The following is a 23,917-nucleotide window of genomic DNA, read 5'->3' as shown; positions in this document are numbered from 1 at the left end:
AAGTTCATGGTAAGGGCAGCGTGCCTTAACATTAAGGGGGTGGCAGGCGCTAGGACCCTGGACAAGCATACACATCACAGAATGACCCGGGGCAGCATACACCACACAGAGTGACCCTGGTGCCTACTGACTGCAGTGTGTGTGTGCCCTGCAGTTGATCATGGCCCCAAGTCTGTACCCTGGTAATGTAGGCTATACCGTGCAATTATAAATCCCCTCCCCCCCCCCATACACAAAAAAATCCTCTGACACGAAAGACGTGACCGAAACAGTGAATAACAGCAAACAGCTTTTAATAATCTAATACACAGTGGGGGGATGAAACTTGGATTTGGGACTGGGTGAGCCTGTAAGGGAAGCACTTCTACAAATTTATAGCGTGAGAGGTGTGTGGTACATTAGCGCTATGCAGTGGTGCAGTGACAGTTCTCACGGCCCCTACCGCCCCTCCGTCTTGTACTTTTGGGTGGGGGGGGGGCAGGACTTCTTGGCGGGGGAGGGCGGTTGCAGATACACTGCAGGGGGGCTCTGTCCTCCTGCCTGCGGTCCTGCAGAACATCAACAAGGCGCCGGAGCGTGTCCGTTTGCTCCCTCATTAGCCCAAGCAGCGTTTGAGTCGCCTGCTGGTCTTCCTGCCGCCACCTGTCCTCCCGTTCGATGTGTGTGCGATGCTGTTGACATAGGGTCTCCCTCCACTGTCTCTGCTCTGCCGCCTCGGCTCTGGAGCAGGCCATCATTTCCGCGAACATCTCGTCCCTAGTCTTTTTCTTTCGCCGCCTAATCTGCGCCAGCCTCTGCGAGGGGGATGCCGGGGCAGTCCGGGAAAGAGCCGCAGCTGTGTGATGGGAAAAGTAACTGATTTCCTTGAACAGATACATGTTTGCGAACAGTGAACACAGTCTAGTCAGTTTCTCTGAACAAGACCATACAGGGCAACAAGTCTCACGAGATCTCAGGACAAGTTCGAGATTTCGGAATACGCTCTCATTGGCTGCGGCATTGCACAGGAGAGCAGACAAGTGGGGAGAGACAGCTGAATCCGTCTAGCAGACAGTCCTGGTAAGCCTTACAGTACATTCTGCTTATCAGTTAATGGATAGCTGTGCCCTCCCGCTAAAGGCAATCTGGAAATCATATACTCTGACCCTTTTCCAGCCACTCCCGCCAGTGCACGGGAAAGATCAATGTATGCTTTTCCTATGTGGCCTACAACACGTGGCTGTTAAGCGAGGGTCATTGATATGCAAAGTAAAAGTCAACCATTCACAACAGTAACAATACACTAATTGCCCTAATTAGATGCAGCATTTCATGAACGAGATCACCCTGATGCGGGTCCCTCGGAGTCACAAAGAGCGGATGCTAAGGGAAGCCCTGCAGAGACCAGGACCATATGCGGCCATGCTTGTGGAGGCGATGATTCCCATCTACATAAGGATGTCCTGGCGCGGAAGAGTGTGCTTCCACGGAGCACCCAACAAGGCACCTCTCCCCAGGAACCTCCTGCGGAGGCTTTTCGAGGACCTAAATGAGACCTTCCTTGAATTGTCCCTGGAGGATTATTGTTCAATCCCTATATGTGTGGACCTACTTTTCATATAGTTTTTCATTGAAAATTTTATATATAGTATTTCTATTTTTTTATACCTGTTTTATAAAAAATAAATGTTTACATGTTTATAGCACTTACCGCCTAGTCCTTCCCCTGATTCTGAGTCCGGGTTAACGGCTGGGGAGGGTTGGTAGGGGATCTCTGTGAGGGTGATGAAGAGATCCTGGCTGTCACGGAAAGCGGTATTGTAAGCGCTGTCGCCTGCGCCGTCCTCCACAGACCCTTCCTCATCTTCCCCATCGGCGAACATCGAGGAGGAACTGTCCAGGTTCACTATGCCATCCACTGAGTCCACGGTCACTGGTGGGGCAGTGGTGGCAGACCCACCGAGAATGGCATGCAGTGCCTCGTAGAAGCGGCATGTCTGGGGCAGGGCTCCGGAGCGTCCGTTTGCCGCTCTGACTTTTTGGTAGCCTTGTCTCAGGTCCTTGATTTTCACGCGGCACTGCATTGCATCCCGGCTGTATCCTTTCTCTATCATTGCTTTGGAGACCTTCTCGAAGGTCTTTGCATTCCGCTTGCTGGAGCGCAGCTCCGACAGCACAGACTCCTCGCCCCACACACCGATCAGATCCAGGACTTCCCGGTCTGTCCATGCTGGGGACCTCTTTCTATTCTTGGATTGGCCGGACTCCTCTGCTGGAGAGCTCTGCATCGTTGCAGGTGCTGCGGAGCTTGCCCCGATGTCCAGCCAGGACGTCAGGTTCAAAGTGCCCAGACAGGAAAATGAATTCAAATTTTCCCGGGTCATTTCCTGTGTGGCTGGTCAGAGAATCCAAGCTCCGACTGCTGTCCAGAGCGTCAACAGAGTGGTGCACTGTGGGATAGCTCCCGGAGCTACTAAGTTCGATTTGCATCCACACCTAGCCTAATTCGAGCTAGCCATGTCGAATTTAGCGTTACTCCACCTGTCGGGGTGGAGTACCGAATTCGAACTAAAGAGCCCTCTAGTTCGAATTAAATGGCTTCCTGGTGTGGACGGTTGAGCGGTTAGTTCGAATTAACGCTGCTAAATTCGAATTAAAGTCCTAGTGTAGACCAGGCCTCAGATCAGCTCACGAACAGACTATGGGTAGACGTGGATCACTTGTCTCTAAATGCGTGGCTATCTCTGGCAAGCACTTGATGAACACCCTCAGTGCTATAGAAAGACCAGAGGACAGGACCCTGCACTAGTATTGAAACGTTCCCACCGGGAATCTGAGATACATTCTGTGAGCTGGATGTTGAGACATCGAAGGTACAGAGTAGGACTTCAAACCTCTTTCTTCTTTTGAATGAGAAAATAATGAGGAATAAAAATCAGAATCTCATGAGAGAGGGTCCTGGCAAGGGACAGGGAAGGTGGGTGAGCATGGTGGTAGAGAGATATTAGAACATATACAGTACCGATTGCTAACAAATCTCACGGTATTTCCAGTCCAGGTGTCAAAAAAAAGGCAGTTGCCAAAAGTGATGAGGGGGTAGCAAGGTAGTGATCTTCAAAAAGTTCTGCTAGGCTCTCAACAGTGGTGTAGAAACTGCTGTTCAGAGGACGATGTCAAGTGTGCCGTAACTGAGGAAGAGATATCTATGTTGCAACCTCTTTTTTCCTCAGTGGCTCTGATGCCTTCTGTGGATTAAAATGATGTCCCTGTCCCCCATACTATCTGAAGGAAGTTTTAGGTCTGTCCAAGGAGAAAGCAAGCCAGAGTATACAAGCCCAGTGAAAATGCAAAAGTAGCTATAAAGTCCTTTAATGAATGAAGGGCTTTATCAGTTTTTGACGAAGAAATTGTGGCCCTCAAACAGAAGACCTGCTACGGTGGTTTGGACCTCAGTAGGTATTCCTGATGACTGGAGCCAGAAGGATCTTTGCATCACTTCAGATAGCTCCTCCCAACCACCACCCCCGCCAGCTCTCAGCTCCCAGCTCTCTGCCACAGCCGGGTGGCTGCCCACAGGCTCTCAGCTCCCTGCTCAGAGCCCAGCAGTTGCACTGGAGCCCAGGAGCCACCCAGAATCCAGCCATGGAGCTCACAGTAGTAATTACTGTAGTGATTGTAAGTCGACCTACGTTTCTAGTGTAGACATGCCCTAGTCTCCTCAGGAACGCCGCTACCTAAGACACGTTTTGTGAAAACTTGAGGAGCTGCTAACAGGTTAAAAGGCAGCACAGTGGATTGGTAATGTGAGTGTTTCACTGTGAACCTGAGCAACTTCTGTAACCTTAAAATATTGTCACATGAAAGTAAGTGTATCTTAAGTCAAGGGAAGCATACCAGTCCCTGTGTCTGGATGGACAGGCACTGATGCAGAGATAGGAGGAGGAGATTGTCTACATCTATAATCCCCACTCTTCTTTTTCTGCAGGTCCTGATGAGGAGCAGGGCCAGAGTAATGGTGGGTCTGCTGCATGGGCAGGGAGGCTCCCCGCTCCCCGACCCCAGTGGCTGGAGACCCGAACACACCCACTCCCAGAGAAGCCACGAGGCGTGCCCCCGTGGCTGGAGCCCTGAGCACCCCGCTTGCCTTCCCATGGCCGGAGGAGCCCAGGGACAGCCGGAGCCCCCCCAAGCCACACCACACCTCCCCTTCTGAGACCCCAAGCCACGCAGCAGGAAAAACTTATGTCTCTTCTAAAGAACCTGAGCTTTTTATATGCGCCATGCAGCTTCCAGGGCAGCTGAGGAGGCAGTATGTGTTATTTAGCTTCCTGGGTTCATCAGTAATCTCCCCACAACTGGCATCCAACAGACACAGCTGTGCCAGGAAAGGCTTAGCCTGCGCTGGCCTGTTATACCCACTGTCTATGGTCTGTTGTGGGTAGAAGTGCTTCCTGGAAGGTGCTGGAGTATATGATCACAGCGTCTTTAAGGTTGCCCTCAAATCCTTCAAACCACAGAGCTTAGAGACTGCTTGCTCTGAAAAGAGCAAGGCCCCTTCAAAGGGCTGGTGTTGTAAAGTTTGTTGGACCTCCTGTGGAAGCCCTAGGGACTGCAACCAGGAGCTCCTGCACATGGCCACTGAAGAAGCCAGGGACCTGGTTCTCACATCCATTGCATGCAGTGCACCTTGCAATGAAGCTCTTTACCACAGATTTACCCTCGTCCACTAATGAGAAGAACTCCTGCCAGCTTCTTCTAGGAGGTCTCTAAACTTGGGCATAGAGTCACAGACATTAAAATCATATCAGCCCAAGAGAACATGCTGGTTGGCAATTCTAAACTGCAACCCTGCTGGAGAATAAAATTTCCTACCAAAGAGATCTAATTTTTTGCATCTTGATTTGGGGGTCACGCTTTTATGCCCCCCTGTCATTCCCTCTCATTGACCACTGATACCACCAGTGAGCCTGGAGGTGGGGGGAGATGAGAAAAGGAGAAACTCAAATCCCTGTGCTGGCTCATGGCATTTGACGTGGCCCTTTTGAGGTGGGGGAAAGAGACGAAGGTCTGCCAGAGCGTCTTAATGGGGTCCATAATTGCCTGTTGAGAGGCAAGGCCACTCTGGAAGTACCTTCTGTGGCCAAAATATGTTGTGGGCATAAGGATTCTTTCACTTTCTACACTTGGATGCCCAGGCTCAATGTCACCCTCTTTAAAAACATCAGGGGGACACAAAATGACTCCTGAGGAGACTACCTCCTTGGGAGAGGATGAAGAATAGCCCAGCGCAGTTTGGGACTGCTCTTCCTCGATCACTTGTCCAACGTGGTCCACCTGAGCCAGCTCTTGGTGCCCAATACTGGGTTTGTTGCCAGGCTCAGGAACTGGTGTTTTCTGTTGAATAGGTGCTGTGTGTCTCTCCGAGGCCACTGAATATGAATGCCTTGAATATGGTCTGGAAACCAGGAAGGGGGATGCCACAGATTCCAAAAAGGGCACTGGACAGGTTTAGGACCCCAATGACCTCCTGGCCACCCACTCGATAGTGCTCCAGTTGAAGGATCCCTGGCAGGGTAAGTAGTGCCTCAGTGGGGAGTAGTGAGAGCAGCTGTGATGTTAGGAAATGTAGGATTCAACCTCCGATTCAGAGCAGGACAACTCTCCTTCCATTGACTGACGATGCCAGTGACTGGTGCTGAGTTGGAAAAGGAAGCAATGTAGCAAGTGTTGCAGGCTTCCCCTTTGACGGTACTGAAGGATGAGCCATATGAGGCAGTCAGGGCTGACCTGGCACAGAGTCCTGCAGCAATATTGTTGCAGCTCCCAGGTTTGCCGGTACTGAGAGCACAGACTCCTGCACCGTTGGCAATATCAGTATTGAAAAGCTCAAGAGACCTCTGGCAGCAATAAATGCCTCCAGTGTAACTGGCACCATGACGGTGTCAGTACAGTGCAGTGCTGCAGATGTGGAAGGTGCTCCCTCAGGCTCCAAACTCAACAGTACCTGCCTCGGTCCTGGAGTCAATGGTCTCTGTTTCTGCATTGCCAGAGAAGAGATGTGCTTGGACTCTGGCAGCACTCTACTCTTAACTGCACTTCTAACAGATTTCAGTCCCAGAGATCTACTCTCAGTGGTCTACTTGGAGGCCTTATGCCTCTTCTTAGTCCATGGGGATGGTGAGCAGTGGCTGGACTCAGGCAAACAGGATATGCATTCTTCACTGAAGCCAAAGCACTCAGTTCCGAGTCCAACTGACCTGGCTCTGATGGAGGTATCAAGCCCACCTCCGTAAGTAAAAACTTTAGTCTGTTTTCATGGCCCTTTTTTGTGTGAGGCTTAAAATCTCTGCAAATCTGGCAGCGATGCCAAACACTTCAAGTAGCCTAGGTGTGGGATGCTCACAGGCGGTGGCTTACTACAGGAAACACAGGGCTTGAAGTCCAGTGACTGAGGCATCCCTCTGTACCGGGTATTGGATGAAATCATCAAGTGTGGTAACATTTAATCTAACGACACTAATAATTAACTAATAACTTTAATAATACTATAAAACCATTTACAATAAAATCTAGAAAGAGCCTACTGAGAACCATTGCAAAGGCAAGTCCGGGTGGTAAGAAGAAACTCAAGGGGCTTGAAGTCAGCTGGGCCCTTTACATTTCTGTAACAGAGTCGCAGAGAAGCACATGGACACTGCAAGGGTTCATAGGTGGTAAGAAGGATCTAAGTGACAATTGGCCATGCCTCCACACTTTATGACCTGGGAGTGGGGAGATGGAGAAAAATCTAGGGTTGGGGTGTGGCTGCAACAGACACTGCTGGCCAAAAGAATCATCTCACATGTGCCTGGGGTGCTTGTGTACCCAACAGTGGAATCGATATGAACAATCATTTGAAGAAGAAATAAGTGTTCTTAGTGGGTACTGTAGCTCTGTGTTGGTTCTAGTAAACTATATTCCTGGATTGAGTCATTTTCTGCCATTGTTTCTATTATAGGATTAGTCTCTGGACCAGCAGGCAATGCACATCTGTTTTTTTGGTTGTTGGGTTGTTTTTTTTCCTGGATGTTAGGAGGCATATTAAATGTCTATGGCACTAAATAGGTGTTAACTGAAATTAAAACCTGCATGTATTTTACTAGTAATAAAATTGAAGAAATGGATTATACTATGACATCTCTGGTTTCCTCTATGTTTTTAAATTTTTGCTTTTGAACAAAATATTTAATTTAACAACATACAGCATAGTTACACTTCAATATAAAATGGGGAAAGGAATACTGAAGATGTCTGCAAAACTTCATAATACCACGAGGTGGTGCTAAAGTTTTGTTTTCAAGTTAACCATCTGGCACAAAAATTGAAGTACTAGTGTGACATTTTTCTTGTATAAAATAATGAAAATATTTGAAGCTGATTAAAATATCAAGAATATATAAACAGACATAATCACTAACCTGTAAGTGAAAACATTTTTAGTATGGGACCTGCGATGCAATAACGTACTGTTTTATAAAACATAATCAAATTTCAAGAATGAAAATAGTTTAGAAAAATGGTACTCTTCCTCGCTCCACCCCTGCTCTCCACCTCTCCAAACATAACATTTGGTTATTTTTGTTCCAGAAATAAGTGTACAGATTCTCCAAGAGGACAGTGCTGTATCTGATTAACACCACCACCCCCCATCACAAATGACTTATTTCAATTACAATCGAGTATTGGTATAATTCTCGGTAGATATGAGCTGTTGCATATCTGGCAATAGCAGCAATATGACTTATGAAATAAAATGTTTAAACCATGTGATCACTGTGAAACAATCAAAAGCCAAGAAATTAAAAAAACTTATCACTCCAGGCTTAACTCACACAATTCAGACTCAGGGAGAATGATAAGTACAGGACGAGGAGGCAAACATTAAAAATACACAACATTTTTGTAACAAAACCCAAATTCAACTAGTTTTTAGGTGACAAGTATCAGAGGGGTAGCCGTGTTAGTCTGGTTCTGTAGAAGCAGCAAAGAATCCTGTGGCACCTTATAGACTAACAGACGTTTTGCAGCATGAGCTTTCGTGGGTGAATACCCACTTCTTCGGATGCAAGTCCGAAGAAGTGGGTATTCACCCACGAAAGCTCATGCTGCAAAACGTCTGTTAGTCTATAAGGTGCCACAGGATTCTTTGCTGCTTCTAGTTTTTAGGTGAGTTAGTTATACACCTAAAATTTGGCCCAGGTTTTCAAACACAAGGACTTGTTTCATGTAAAGCTCCTCCCATGGTCTGTGACAGAAATTGCAAAATCCTGAAGAGTCAGAGTGTGCAGATCTCCTTCAGTTGTGATATCTTATAAGCTTAGAATTACTATGAACCTTTAGTGCTAAGTGCAGTTCAAGGTGTTGGTCAACATTTGTAAAAGCTCTGACTCTCCTATGACCACCCTCAACTATGCTCCTACTGCAGTTCCTAGTTTATAACTCTCCAGAAGCATCAGTGGATCTTCCTTAATGGAGGGCCTCAGGCTATGGAATTTGCTCCCATTGGCTGTCCCCTAGAACTCTAGATTTGTGTATTTCAAACCAGAACAGCATCTCTTGGGTGTGCAGCCAGCTCTAATGAGCTCCAGGGAATTCCATAGCCAAATAGCTTGGAACAGCAATGACAGCACAGCAGGCAGAGGCTCAGCCAATGAGGTTTTAACTATCCATGCTCTCCTGACCTCTACAGCTAATGAAGTCGTCAAACTGATTTTTACTATTTGAACTCTGAACATTATTGTCTGGTGTTTGGTCCAACCTCTTCCAACCCCTCTCGCTCACATTCCTTCCACTAACATCCTCACTCTCCTTGTCTGCTGCTCCTTCCTTCCCCATTTCACTCTGCATCCCAACCCCCTTTCTTACTATTTACTCATATCCTACTGCTATTTCTCCCTACCCTCTAGTAAAGAAAAATGAATAAAAGGAAAAAGAAAAGGAACTAATAAGCAGTGTACCTACCATATTTCTGATGACCCTACCTATATATGGTTGCCCTCACCTCTTTTCTCCTTACTTATTGTTTTATTGTCCTTTCTGACTGTAAGCTTTCTGGAGAAGGAATCATATCTTCCTTTGTGTTTGTTTACACAGCAGCAAGCACAATAGGGCCCAAATTCTGACCAGCATTTTTGGGGCACTTCTCCCATATAAATGATAATATTTTGGCAGCAGAGGGGGAGAACAGGAAGGGTATTGTATACTTCACTTCTGTAACTTGGCTGTTAACTTACTCCTGATAACAGGTGTGATAGCTTTTGTCACCCTATTGTGAATTATTTAATATATGGTGGGTATTTCAGATCACTTGTTTGCATATTATACATCTGTTAAACAATGTATATAAATTATTTGTTAAAAATATTTAATTAAATAACATGAAGGTATAAACGAGTAACTGTTTTTCAAAAGACATCACATAATTACTACATAGGGGACTTTAATTATACAGCAGTGTTATAAGAACTCAGCTTTTTATTGCATGTGCCATATTGAAGAATTAAGTTAAAATGTTCTTCCATCATGTTAATTATGGTATTTTGTATAAGAGCAAGACAAAGGAAAAGTCATGGAGTAGAAATTTGTTTTTATGAATAAGAATTACACTAGTAAAATTAGTGATGGAAATAAGAAAAATATACCTAGGGTTAGTTATATTTAATTAGGGAAGGATTTTTGTTTTTCACATTTTTAAAGTGGATTTAGTTTTTGTGAAAGTTGGCAGTTCAAAAGCTATGGGGAATGAAGTCCTCAACCCATCAAATGGTGTAGAACATGTGTCTGACATAAAAAGTATATTCAAGTAATAAATTTTACTATCAGTCACTTTGATAAGTATGAAATCATATTATTTTACTAAAAAATTAACAAACAGAAATTATAATAACCCAGCCACTAGTCAACTCCTTTTGTGTGAAAATTGTTTACATTTACATACATGCTTTATCAACTGTTTCAGACTCTTTAGCCTAACTAAAAGAAGACTGAGGGGAGATATGATTGTTCTCTATAAATACATCAGACAGAGCAATACCAGGGATGGGGAGGAGTTATTTAAGTTCAGTGCCAATGCTGACACAAGAACAAATAGATATAAACTGACCATCAGTTAGTTTAGGCTTGAAATTAGACTTCCATCAGAGGAGTGAAATTCTAGAAGAGCCTTCCAAGGGGAGTAGTTGAAGCAAAAAATCTAACTGGCTTCAAGAATGAGCTTGATAAGTTTATGGAGGGTATAGTACGGTGAAACTGCTACAGTAGCATAGCTGATCTGTGACTACTAGTAGAAAATATCTCCAACAGCCAGTAATGAGACCCTACTTGGAGAGGGTTCTATGTTACTACAGAGAATTCTCTCCCAGCTATCTGGCTGCTGGGTCTTGCCCACATGCTCATGGTCTAACTAATCACTATATTTGAGGTCAGGAAAAAATTTACCACCAGGTTAGATTGGCAGACACCCTGGCTTTTTTGCCTTCGGCTGCAGCACAGAGCATGGGTCACTTGCAGGTTTAAACTCATCTTAATGGTGGGTTCTCTGTAACTGAAGTTTTTAAATCATGATTTGAGGACTTCAGTAACTCAGCCAGAGATTATGGGTCTATTACAGGAGTGGGTGGAGTGAGATTCTGTGGCCTGTAATTTGCAGGAGGTCAGACTAGAGAAGGGGTTCTCAAACTTCATTGCACCGCAACCCCCTTCTGACAACAAAAATTACTACACAACCCCAGGATGGGGGAGTGAAGCCTGAGCCTGCCTCAGCCCCACTATCCCAGGTGTGGGGGCCAAAGCCACCCCAAACCCCACTGCCCCAGGCGGAATGGGGGGCAAAGACGAAGCCCAAGGGCTTCAGCCCCAGGCAGTGGGGTTCAGCTTCCGCCCCAGGCCCCAGCAAGTCTAAGCCAGCCCTAGTGACTCCATTAAAATGGGGTCTCAACTCACTTTGGGGTCCAGACCCACAGTTTGAGAATTATTGGACTAGATGATCATGATGGTCCTGTCTGGCCTTAAAGTCTATGAATCTAAATGTTTTCATTTGAACCAAGGTTAACAATTAATGCAGTAATACAAATTTAAACAAATAATTAGCCAGAAGTTATATGCCCTATGCCAAAAATGATTCAGATCTAAATTTTCAATTACCTCACTACTGTTGGGTAGAGTTCAGAAGTATAAATATACACTATGTTGAAGGCAGCACTGACGGTCAATTTTCCACACAAAGCTAACAGAGTTGGACTGAAGAAAAAACCTTTGGAAGAGAGAAAATAAATAAATGTGAATATAAAGAAATATGTACATTTCTCTGGGTTTTTTTGTACTAAGTTGAAAACATGGCCTTTTTCAAGCGACTTAAACACAAGTATAGCATTTACTCTTTGCTACTAAAGTTTGTTCTTCCAGCGTAAAAGCTATCTATCCTGTCACTTACCAAATATCCTCCTGAACTGGGATAGGAAGGAATTAAAGACCTCTTTTCTGTAGAAAAAAAATTCCCCACAGTTCATTAATTAAGTGTAGACCTTTTAAAAAAAATTATTTTAAACCACTTGTAAATGGTTTTGCATAGTAATATTTTTTTTATAAATTTATTGTCTGACCTTGTGCATTCCCTGTGAGATCATAAATTGATGCTCTAGGTGATGTACTCAAATTTATGATGCTACTTCATCACATATACAGGACTTCATCACACTGACATACGTTTTTCTGACAACTAAAATCCTTGCCTCCAGAGAAAAAACATATTCTGTTTTGTGACTAAGACGTACATTTCTGAGCAAGAAGTCTCTCCCAATGCTTTTTGGGAAACCCAAGGTTACTAGTAATAATAATGACATGAGAGAGGGAGAGAAAAAAAAAGAAAAGGTGGGACTTTTTAAGGTAAAAATTAAATAAAAACACGAATGTATTATGAACAGGGCAGGCTCCAGGCACCAGCCCAGCAAGCAGCTGCTTGGGGCGGCCAACAGAGAGGGGTGGCACGTCCGGGTCTTCGGCGGCAATTTGGCAGTGCGTCCCTCACTCCCTCTCGGAGCGAAGGACCAGCCACCGAATTGCCGCCAAGGACTGAAGCAGCGACAGTAGAGCTGTAGATCACGATGGCGGCGCTTTTTTTTTGCTGCTTGGGGCTGTAGCCTGGAGCCGGCCCTGATTATGAAATACAAAATCATGGACTATGTGACTGAATTCATAAGCCTATTCAATCTAAAGGCATACATGGTCTAAAAGGAAAAGTTTGAAATTCTGTAAGTAAAAACAAGAACATTGTAATTGATACTCTAGTCTACTAACTAGATAGGCCTACTACTCCCATGTATTTTTCCTTAGATAATGACACACTTTTACCAACTTATTTGCCTTTCACTAAACACACACTCAATTGATGCTATATTGACTGGAGAAGAGTGCAGATCTTTTAAAAGCTGAAAGAATTAAGTTTAACTCTCCTGTTAACATGATTTTACTTCCACCATTTTGATTAAACAAACTGTGACACAAACTCATTTGTAAAAAGATGTTTTGGGTAGAAATCTGGATCTTCAATTTTACTTGCTAGAAAAGAAGGAAAAAAGTCAGAATTATGTTCCAAGAACTGTATTTCAGGTTCTTCCTCCATTTCTGGGTTCAACTTATTTGGATCAAGTCATGTTGGCTAAGTAGTGGAAAAAGATCGTTTCTCAATTGTTTTTTATTTTGTCCTTGTATGATTCCAATTCTTTTTAACTGGATCAAGCCAGATTTCTACTCGAACTGAAATACTAGTGTCATCAGCATATATACTGGAACTCTGAAACTTCCTTCAATTGCTTTTCCAAGTTTCATGTCTTCCTGCAGAAACCATTGTAATGTAAAGGGGATACAAAGGTTATTCAAAAAATCTTCCACGTGCTCAATGCAAATGTCAACATACATCTAGTAGCAGGATGCAAACACAGAAACCCAGTCTTCCTGATAATTCCACTAAGTGTCACTGGGAAACTAGGGAATCAATTTTCTTTTTTTCAATCAACGAATCATGAGGCTGATGGAGTTTACAACACTTTTTAAACTCCACAGTGCATTTTAGAACTTCAAATATTACTGCTTTTTCAGTGAGGCTTAAATGATGTGCTGAACAGCCATACATTAGACATTTAGGATTATTATACCTGAGATGTTATTATGTTATTGCTGAGGCAAAACACAAAAGACTCACTTGCAATATTTCCCTTTGCATTCCTGGATGGCATCGTTAGCAACTCTGGCACAATATTCCATGACCTTTTTTTCAGAAGTATTAGACAGTATTAAACACAGTTTCTCCTGAATGGATGTTGATAGCCATTAGTGAGGCAATTCTAATTTTTAACCAGCAATTTCACATCAAGTGTCAACATGAAACCTTTCAGTTCTTCCTTTATTTCTTCACCTGAAGCACCTTTTAGCGGCCCTGTGAATTTAAATCGGTCTGGAGGAATATATCCAAAGGAAAGTTTTTCAAATATTTCTGAAAATGGGTAATTTTGTGCTACTATTTTGGGCAGAATTTTGTGAAAATTATGTTAGAAAATAAGAAAGTTCCAGGTTTCTCATCAAGCTCAAATCTTTGCCATTCAGTTATTTTTTATGGTATAATCACCAATTGGTTGACCTTTGCAATTTTTTGTGTGTCTGAGATGACCAGAGATTAATCATAAATGAAGCTGATATTAAGCAGCTGCTGGAGCACCTGGAATAGTCACCATGACTATGCTTTTATGATAATTGCATCAAAAATGTTGCACATGAAGGGTCATCATACACATTAATGTTTTACTCTTCTGCTTCAGTAGGCAAAGTTTCATTCAATGGCACTTCCCATCTTGAAGAACCCAAATATGTGTTTATATTTTACTTTAGAAGAACTAACTATGCAGGAAAGTGTAGCCCTCAAAGTCCCTATTACACAGATTAAAATTCTGTCTGGCACTCACAGTCAAACACTAGAAAAAGTCCCAGGATATGATTAATTCAATATGAATTGCTTTTTAAAAAAATGTTCCCTCCCAGATACACAAAATAACTTTCAACTTCAGTGGACCATTGACATCAATGGAAGAGCTGCACAAGTTAAAAGAACATTCATGTGTACTACCACGCAAATCTAAGTCATTTTCTCCTGGTTGGAACTTGCTACCTTTGTTCACCAGAGTACATTACAAGAGACGAAAATGAAGGAAGCTGCTCCCACCTCTTAGAATTATTTTTGAAACCAAATAAAATTATAGCTTAGTTTGCCCAACCTTCCAACTCAGAGTCCCTATGAATGAATGTCTTAATCCTAAAATAATGGGAAGGAGGGGTGGAGGGGGGGGGGGACTATAAGAGAGTTCTAATTGTGTTTTAATTTAAAAAATGAGTTTTTTAATTGACCAATAGACAGCATCTTTAATGGCTGAAGAGTTGTAATTTGTCTTATTCCACATGTGAAATTATTTGGATCTATTTTGGTTGATAAACAAGTTGAGCTATCTAGAAATCAAATTTCTGATAGATGAGGGCATGCAATGCATATGTTTAGTACCTAATTATAATTTTAAATCCACTATAATAAAATCAAGATTTTTGTGTTAAATACTTCAAGGAATGCAGACTAAGGCTAATAAAAAATTGCTTTGTTCTAATAACTACAAGGTCAGATTAGAGAGGGAATAATCCTCACTTCATGCTGGGAACTGAATCAGACTGTATAATGCTGGGAGCTGAATGGTTTAACTGACTACAGTCATTCTGGGCCAAGAACCAACTTTACTCAGACTAGGCTAGAAACTGACACACATGGTAACTTTATCAGTTATCCACAACATCAAAACTCCAAACAGAGTTTTTTATGAAATTCAACAGTGCTTCAGCAATCATTACTCTGTGCTAGTGCACTATCTTTAAAGATGATTTTTTTTTAACTCTTGCTTTGACACATGGATGAACAGATCATCATGCTATTTTTAAAAAATCATCAGAAAAAGTAAAAAATTAGTTTGCATTGAAAGGGACTGAAATGAAAGTCAGTCAGTCACATAAAATAGCAGAAACTACTAGTTATTTCGGCCTGCATGTCAAACATAGATATAAATTTTTCTTAAATCAGTGTATTTTAAAAAGTGGTTCGAATTCAGTGTCTATGGAAAGCTGATATTTGGGGCTGCAGCCCCACATTAGCAGAATAAGCTACCTGTTCCACTGAAACTGACATCAATGTTTTATGGTTTTAATAAATGTTTGATCCTTCACTTGCTCAGGGGTATAATATAAACTGAGGTTGCAATTGCTCAATGCAGTTTAATACTTCAGACTGAGTGCTCTTGCATTCTATTACTATTGTACTGAAGTCTGTTATATCTTATCCTCCTCAAGCACTCATGCAAATGAGATGTGTATCTCATGAGGCTATCCCATTGGGAAAAGTTTTACATTAAAAAATGCTTACTTGTAATTCTGTTTCTCTGAAGATATAATTCCAAAAAGATTTCCACTCCTAAGCCTTAGGTCATTACCACAAGCCTGGAAGAACTCCCTCAGCACTTAAATAATTTTGACCCTTGAGGTTCACAGTAGCAGGGTAGAGAGAGAGTCAGGTCCCCTACTGGCTGTTGAATGCTGGATATAAATACTTCCCTTTGAACATTCCAGTCAGTTCCTTTGGTTTCACAGGACATGAAACTCCCAGGATGGTCATCCAATTCAAAATGGTTAATTAGGACTCAAAATAAGTCCCACCCCCAAAACACAAAAACTAAGTGCAAACACTGAGGCATCTTAAAAAGGGACTAACCCCCAAATTCTGGGGGGGTTACGGTCGCTGAATGAGAATCCCTTTGTAATGGTATCTCCAGAGAGCAAGACTTACACGTAAGTTATTCTTTCTTCTTTAAAGATCTTATCCACCATGATTCTTACTCCTAAACAGTAGGAACCGGAGTGAATGTCCCAAAAGAAAAAATAGGTAAGGTTGATACATGCAGCAACAACATGGCTACTGCCAATAATAAGAACAAGAAGCAGCCTTAGCTTTAATAACGACTGAGTTCAGCACTTTGGTAACAACCACCTATCTGGTCTTAGTCAGTGGAAGGATCTACACCAGCATGCGAGGTGTTAGCATTGAGTCCTGGAGCTCAAACACTGTGGCTAGATCAGGCTTACACTTTGAGAATTTACCCTTTGCATACTCTGGTCTGGCCTTCGGCTAGACTTACAGGAATCCCTAGGATGTCTTTAAGAGGGATTTCAGGCACTCCAATATCTTTTTCAGTAAACTGGGTAACATCAGCAGGGAAATTTGACATACCCACATATCAAGGTCAACTCCTAGGCAAATGACATATCGAATACAGTTATGCAAACTGGACACAATCATGTTGCACTAATATTCATATGTTCACAGCACTTAAAACTACACCTCTACCCCAATATAACGCTGTCCTCGCGAGCCAAAAAATCTTACTGAGTTATAGGTGAAACCGCGTTATATCGAACTTTCTTTGATCTGCTGGACTGCACAGCCCCGCGCCCCCCGGAGCACTGCTTTACCGCATTATATCTGAATTTGTGGTATATCGGGTCGCATTATATCGGGGTATAGGTGTACAATCTCTTTCTAGTTTCCATTCTTCTATTATTTTCCCTTCAGTACAAACTAAAAATTCATACAGACAATGACTTGTTTATAATGCTCTATATTCTATACGCTGAAATGTAAGTACAATATTTATATTCCAACTGATTTATTTTACAATTATATGGCAAAATGAGAAAGTAAGCAATTTTTCAGTAATTACTTGCTGTGATACTTTTATATTTTTATGTCTGATTTTGTAAGCAAGTAGTTTTTAGGAGAGATGTAACTTGGGGATACGCAAGACAAATCACGCTCCTGAAAGGGGTACAGTTGTCTAGAAAGGTTGGGAGCCTCTGCTAAACAGTATCTCAATAGTAACACTACTATTTTGTAACATTAAGTAAAATAAAATGTACATATGAGTAGATAGCTCAAGATTCTACAATGAATCTGGTAGGATTTTTTAAAAACTACTGTAATAATTGTGAAAATACTGTTTGTCACATCTTTATTCAATAGTTTGTATCATGTCCAGTTCTAATGCAATCAAAACATCTCCAAAATTATACAGAGACTTTACTAGCCCCCTACTATTTCCTAACAGATTAGTTGAGTTTAATTGTAAAACAGTTATCTGCAGATAGACTAGCTCAAGTTTACTTAGACAACAGTACATACTCACCAGAATTTTCTGGTAAAAACATGGTAAATATACATGCAAATCCTGCAAATATCAGAAAAGAAGTTGTAGTTTTACGTCTTCCAGACCTAAAAGGAAAAAGAGCACATGGTTAGATAAGGTTAAAATCTAAACTCATCAAGACAGAAAACTTGCCTTTTTGTAATTGTCTGTGAACAGCCAAGGGCTGTAATAATAATAATTATAGACATATTGTACCATGTTTCAGACAGTGGTTTCAGTTATGTAATTACATATTTTTTTAATTACGGTACATTACTATTCACAGAAACTGTTTTCTACCAAAATTCATGGTTCATGAAAACTGTCAGCTTCTGCAACAAATGAGCGAGGGGTCCTACAAACAACAGCCTCATTCACTACACAGCCTTGATTCATTCTGTGAGCACAATCCATTCTGTGCAAAGAATGAGGCTGGGATCCTGTGGTAAATATAATACATGATCGAGTAATTAAGAGATTATATAATAATGCATACGCACAAGGGGACTGAATTAAGGCTGGATGGGCAACCTTCATTCTGGCCTTTCTAACCCGAGTGCTTGATTGTGCAACCTTAATAGTCTTTTACATAGTTTTTGTTGTAATATAAAGTAAAAAGTATAAAATACATTTTATATTTAAATCTTGACAAGAATACATACGACTTCACTGTAAAATATATTAGCTATATCTATATATTTCTCTTATCAGCAGCAGAATTCTGGATTCTTTACAATCAACATAGAACATTTGCATATAAATGATCCTTTTCACCCTTTTGAAACAAAATGTAAAATTTCTTAATGCACTGTAGATTAAGCCTAATACCAAACTTCAGGCTACCTGGCTTGTTACAGATAATATCTTTTAAACTTTTATAACTACATACATCACTATGCCCCCATAATAATAGATTTTAAAAAAAGTTCTCAAATACAGATGAATATATTTTCAACAAATTGCACAGGGACTAAGCCGCTTATGTCCCATGAATGTGTGTTACGCAGTTTAAACTGAAGTCCTTGATCATTTTAGCTTGGCAATCTTACAAGCTCAGTGAGCTTTGCCTCAAAACTTATATGTGAAATCCTGTCCCCAATGAAGTCAATGGAGTTTGCCACTGATGTAAATAGGGCCAGGACTTCACACAAAGTTCCTTGAATGGCAGTGAGGCTGCAGTCCTACATAGCTGCGGATTTCTAGAGCTAGTGCTTAGCTTTTGGCACTGACAAAAATTTCTATAATGGAGGGCCTCCAAATATGGAGAAAATATGAAAAATTATGGACGAAGTGATTATGACTTTAAAAATACTAAACCAATTTTTATTCATAACTGGCTTCATTTTTAATGCTTGATAAAAACAAGCTAAGTTCAAAGTTTTTGCTACTTCAATTTGTTTAGTTATTTGGGTGTAAAATTTCTAATTGAGATATGACTCCTGTGGGAATTCTGCACCACTGCATGTGTACAGAATTAATGTCCCCAACAAATTTCTTTGTCTCTCCATATAAAGCCCCTCTACAGTTACATCCTGCTGGAATGAGCCTGCCTTCCCACACCTTGTGCACCTAGCACAGATTGGCAGGGCCTGGAGTGTTTCTGGAACAGGCCTGGCCCTTGCACTGTGTCAGGGTTGGGTGCAGCCTCACCACTGAGTCCCTGCCTGGAAGTGGGAGGGCTGCAAGCTGATCTCCCAACACCATGCAGCCAGTGGCCTGTGCTCCTCACTGCCATACTGGAACCTTCATATTTATTTATTGAAAAAATTTGCAGAATATTTTTTTAAATATTTTAAAATACTGTGTGCAGAATTTTTAATTTTTTGGTACAGAATTTCCTCAAGAATAAGATATATAAAAAGAGTATTCTATCCATAGTGACAATTATTTTACTCAGATTTTTCCAAAAAATAAAATTCATCCTTAGGCTGACACTAAACATTGAAAAATTCAACCTAATAGGACAAAGTTAGATGACATCAAAAAGGGAGGAGTGGAAAATGCTAAACACATTCCTATCTTAAGTACAGGAGGCCCTACAATTAACTGCCTCCCAAGAGAAAGACAAAGAGGGAGAGGTAACATCTTTTATTGGACCAACTTCTGTTGGTGAAAGAGACAAGCTTTCAATCTTACACATAACTCTCCAGGGAAAAACAGTTTCAGAAATACACAGTATCTTATCACTTAAACAAACAAACAAAAAAGTCTAAAATAAGCTTTTCCCTATTTTGTGTGTGTGTGTGTGTGTGTGTGTGTGTGTGTGTGTGTGTGTGTGTGTGTGTGTGTGTGTGTGTGTGTGTGTGTGTTACACACACACACACACACAAAATATATATATATATTAGATTCTAGCCTTACAATATAGACATAAAACTAGAAAGTTACTATTCTTACCAGGATTTCTCAATAAAAAACATGCAGAGAGGAAATGCAGGAACTTCTATAAGGCCATAAAGAGCTACATTTAGATACAGATTTCCTCCTAATTCACCAGCATTGAATGTTAGGCCATAGTATACAAGGCTGCAGACATACCTGAAAACATCCATAAAGTTTGATTAGTTTTGATAATAAGCATTTAAAGCTAAGGTCTTAAGTTAAAATTTATTTAAATACGTACTAGTAGTACAAAGAGAATTATTTCACACACAGCATTATGGATCCCATTCAAAGAAAGAAAAGATACCACAGACCCTACTTAAAGTCACAAAGAAACCCAATCTTCTTGCCAAAGTACCACCATAAATTTATATATATATCTACATATATCTATATCTATATCTACACACACACACACACACACACAGAACAACCTGGGGAGATTTGACATTCCATAAGTATTTTTAAAAACTGTTCAATAGACTAAACAGATGTTAACTTCTATTCTATTAAATATATAGCTACATTTTCAATACATCATACAAGTACATGAAAGTAGAACAGACAGTCCAGCCTCACGAAAATATTTCATGTAACAAATATAAAAAAGATAATAAAGTATATTGTCCAGCTAGGAGCAAAGATTCACTCTCATGGATCAAATATATTACCTCTTTTGACCCAAGCAGTCTGCCAAAGTCGGGGTGTTGCAGGTTGTTCCAGTTAGAAGTTGATGATGGAGTCAGGTATTTTCTTTGATGCTGTCACTGTGCCTCAGTGGGTCACAGCTGAGAATGCCAAATTCAGGACTAACTGCTGAGAAATAGGGCAGACTCACCCCAAACTGGTGGTCATTCTATCATTAGATTATACCAAACCAGTAACAGAAGTAAACTTCTGGAATAGACTGCTGGCTTGTAAAGTCCCTCTGGTAACTTCTGTTGTTCGATGTTTGGCTGCGTCTGTGTTCTCTCTGTGTGCTATCCCAGCTCTGCACAGATAGTTGGCACAGCAGACTTGACTGAACTGTTCAATAAGCACAGACCCGTTCATAGTGAAGGAACATGGTCAGGTTTATTGTTAATGAAGCACAGTTCTAATGCCCTGGCTCAATGGTTACGGGCGGTGGGTATCATAGGCTGGAGGAGGCTGGGCCTCCCCATACAGCCAGGTGTGGGCCTGCCCATGCTCTGCCCCCAGCTCTCCCGTGCAGTGGCCCTGGCTCAGGCAGCTCAGCCTGCCCTCTTGGCACTCCCGGGCTGGGGGGAAGGAGACAGGCCGGGGGCAGGGGCTGGTGGCCATGGTCGGGGGGGCCTCTGGGCTCCGGCAGGACCTAGGGCAGAAGGGGCAGGGTTGGAGGCTAGCCTCCCCCGGCCGGCAGTCCATGTGCCACCCATGGTTACAGGTACACTAACACATGTTTGCCCATTGCAATGGACTAGCTCAGTTAACGGCAAAACTTCCCATTATCCCCAGGCCAGCCAAAGACTTTCACTCTGAGATACCTCTTTATACACCGATACAAACAAGTTACGTATTGCCCCTCTGACATGGTTAGATGTCACACTCTGGCGTATTTAGGTGACACTCATTACCTTGTACATGTTGATTCAATCAAAACATCTCTATCCATTATGCTGGCATCCTGACCTTATCTTTAAGATGGGTCAGCGTGTTCCTATTATCTTTGGGGAATGTGTTGGTATTGAGGTGTTCTGGTACCACTTTTCTGGAATGTGTTTGCATGTGTGTTCTGTACCTAGAATTTCTTAGTAATGTGTGTTTCTGAAATATCAACGCTGTTCTTGCCAGATTCCGTGAGCAAAGCCTGTCTCTTGCTCACAACCTGACTTTGCTTTATAGCAGCAAAGCTTTGACCACTACTTCAAACCAGGCCTCAGGCCTCATACCAGGCCTTTGATACAAGGGCTTATGTCTCAGGCTCTCTTCCTACTACAACTTCCAAAAGTTTTTGTTGTAAATCCACAGTCCAGAGAATCAGAGCAGGAAAGAAGCAAAATGGAGATCTCAGGGGTATTTTATATCCTCTGCCATGTGCCTGGAAATTTATTGTCTCAAACAAAGCTCACAGCCCAGTTTGTGGAAAGTTACTGACACAAGAATGGAGTCCAGGGTCACAAGAGCATATCACATGTCCTTACATGGCTTGATGACTCACATGGGATAGCCATTGGCCCCTTGGAGGCTGGGGCATCTGCAGGAAGAGCTATCTGGGTGGAATGAGTTTCTTCTATGGTCCACTGTGAGAGCTAAATGTCACTGATGAGCCATCAATACATAGCTGTTTGGTCCTGATGTAAATCTCATCTGGTGGGTGTTACCCAGGAAGACAGTGCACATGTATGATGCCAGTACATAGCCAATATTTATGACTTCAGATAAAAATAATGATACATTTATATAAACAGGATAATCATACTTAGCAAATCATAACTTTTCCATTGACACCTCACGGGACATACTTTGTACAAGATTTGTTGCAATTGTATAACAGTGGCAATATCAACAATATAAATGGCCATATTCAATCTTTCAGGGATAGACGGTCACCAAACTGGCAGGATGTTGGAGATGGCTGCTGTGACCACACCTTCAAAATTGTTGTTTGGCCAAAGGTGTGTGAGAGACAGCTCCTTGAGGAGTCATATGTCTGCATTTGGTAGGGGACTTTGGTCAACTTGTTGGGTGTCCTACTGTCAATGGGGAGTGTACTGCAGTGATTGGGATCGTGGGGGAGGTTGGTATTTCCCTGGTCATCTATTCAGCACTTCATGCCGAGAGAGCAGAGAGTTGCACACACATCCTTAAGGGAGTGTAGGGATTCAGCTGTATGCTCTGCAAATTATTTGGAGCACTCAAAGGGTAGGTCCTCAACGGTGGTTTGCACCTCCTTAGGCAGGCTGGAGAGGCGCAGTCATGATGCCCATCTCATGACTACAGCAGTCGCAATGGAACTGGCAGCGGTATCTGTGGAGTCTAAAGAGGCTTGTAAAGCTGTATGGGCCAAGAAATGTCCTTTGGATACAATGCATGGAGTTGCTCCTTTTTGTCATCAGGAAGGTCTTGGCAGAGTTCCTATATTTTGGAATAACTGAGGTAACTGTATTTGGCCATAAGAGCCTCGTAGTTGGATATTGGAATTGCAGCATAGTGGATGAACAAGCCTTGCAACCAAATAGGGCCAATCACTTCCAATCCCTGTCATAATCATGGGGATTGGAAAAAGTTTTGAGAACCCCTGGTCTAGACAGTGGGCTGGAATCACCAATGTAATTTAATGAAATCCCTTTTCATGCACAACATTAACCACTAAGGAATTTGAAGTCAGACGAGAAAAAAGAAAATTCCATGTCCTTTGCAAGAATGTAATATTTTTTGTCTACCCACTTGCAGATAGGCAGGATGGACGCTCGGGTCTGCCATAGCACCTTGGTGGGGTCAAGAAGGACCTCACTGACAGGGAGGACTATTTTGGAGGATGAAAATGCATGCAGGATGTTGAGCAGTTTGTGCTGTTGTTCTTTCGCTTCCTCAAAAGGAATCTGGAGAGAATCTGCTATTATCCCAAACAACTTCTGGAAGTGTTTAAAGCCGTCAGCTGACGTAGGGAGTAGAGGCATGATAGCCTCATCAGGGGAAGAAGAGAAGAAACGGAGTGGCAGCAGAACTTCCTCCGCCAGTTCTTCTTCCTCATCAGCTATGCAGAGTGGCTCAGTTTCTGGTAGTCAAGAGACCAACAGAGATGGCAAACCTGTAGGTATTCAGCTTTGCTCTATGAGATGCTTCCCAAACTATGCTCTATACATGGCCCAAGGATCCCAGTATGGCCAATGTGGAGGGAGTGACACGTGGGGTTGCATCCATGGCAGTCCATATCAGGGCCCTGGTCCAATTGTGGATAGTAAGGACATGTAGAGGACACCTTTTTTGCCTGTCCCAAGTATGAGGGCAGAGTACTCCTCTTCTCTTCCTTGCTGGGAACGGGCAGTGCTGTCCTCAGAGGGGAAAGAGAGCAATGCTGTGATTCCAGAGAAGAGGACAGAAGTGGAGGGAGGTTATGTCTGAGTAGTGGTGACCCAGGCAGATCAGATACAAGCAGGTCCTTGGGGTATCTGGGGGATGGGGAGGGAGGAGCTTCATCAGCACTGGTGGATGTATCAGTGCCAAAGGAGAGGTTCATTCTCTTGAGCAGCCAGTAGATGGAGTTGAGCACTTGCTCAGTGCCGAGGATTTGC

At 42.3% G+C, this 23,917-nt stretch overlaps 1 protein-coding gene across 2 annotated transcripts in view; it reads right to left on the bottom strand.

The window, feature by feature from the left end:
• LOC123373883 (solute carrier family 22 member 15-like) overlaps window positions 1-23,917 on the bottom strand; it is a 58,492-nt gene that overhangs the window by 9,122 nt on the left and 25,453 nt on the right. For both annotated transcript variants that reach the window (XM_045023117.1, XM_045023116.1), the window contains exons 7-9: window positions 19,677-19,817; window positions 17,280-17,365; window positions 11,161-11,269 (exon numbers count right to left, since the gene is read on the bottom strand). In XM_045023117.1, coding sequence (XP_044879052.1) covers window positions 11,161-11,269; window positions 17,280-17,365; window positions 19,677-19,817 — 336 coding nt within the window. The remainder of the gene's footprint in view (window positions 1-11,160; window positions 11,270-17,279; window positions 17,366-19,676; window positions 19,818-23,917) is intronic.

This window comes from Mauremys mutica, chromosome 7 (assembly GCF_020497125.1).
Source record: "Mauremys mutica isolate MM-2020 ecotype Southern chromosome 7, ASM2049712v1, whole genome shotgun sequence".
In the NCBI taxonomy this organism is placed as follows: Eukaryota; Metazoa; Chordata; order Testudines; family Geoemydidae; genus Mauremys; species Mauremys mutica.
The sequence above is the reverse complement of the archived record's forward strand: the minus strand, read 5'-3'. Positions and strand labels throughout refer to the sequence as shown.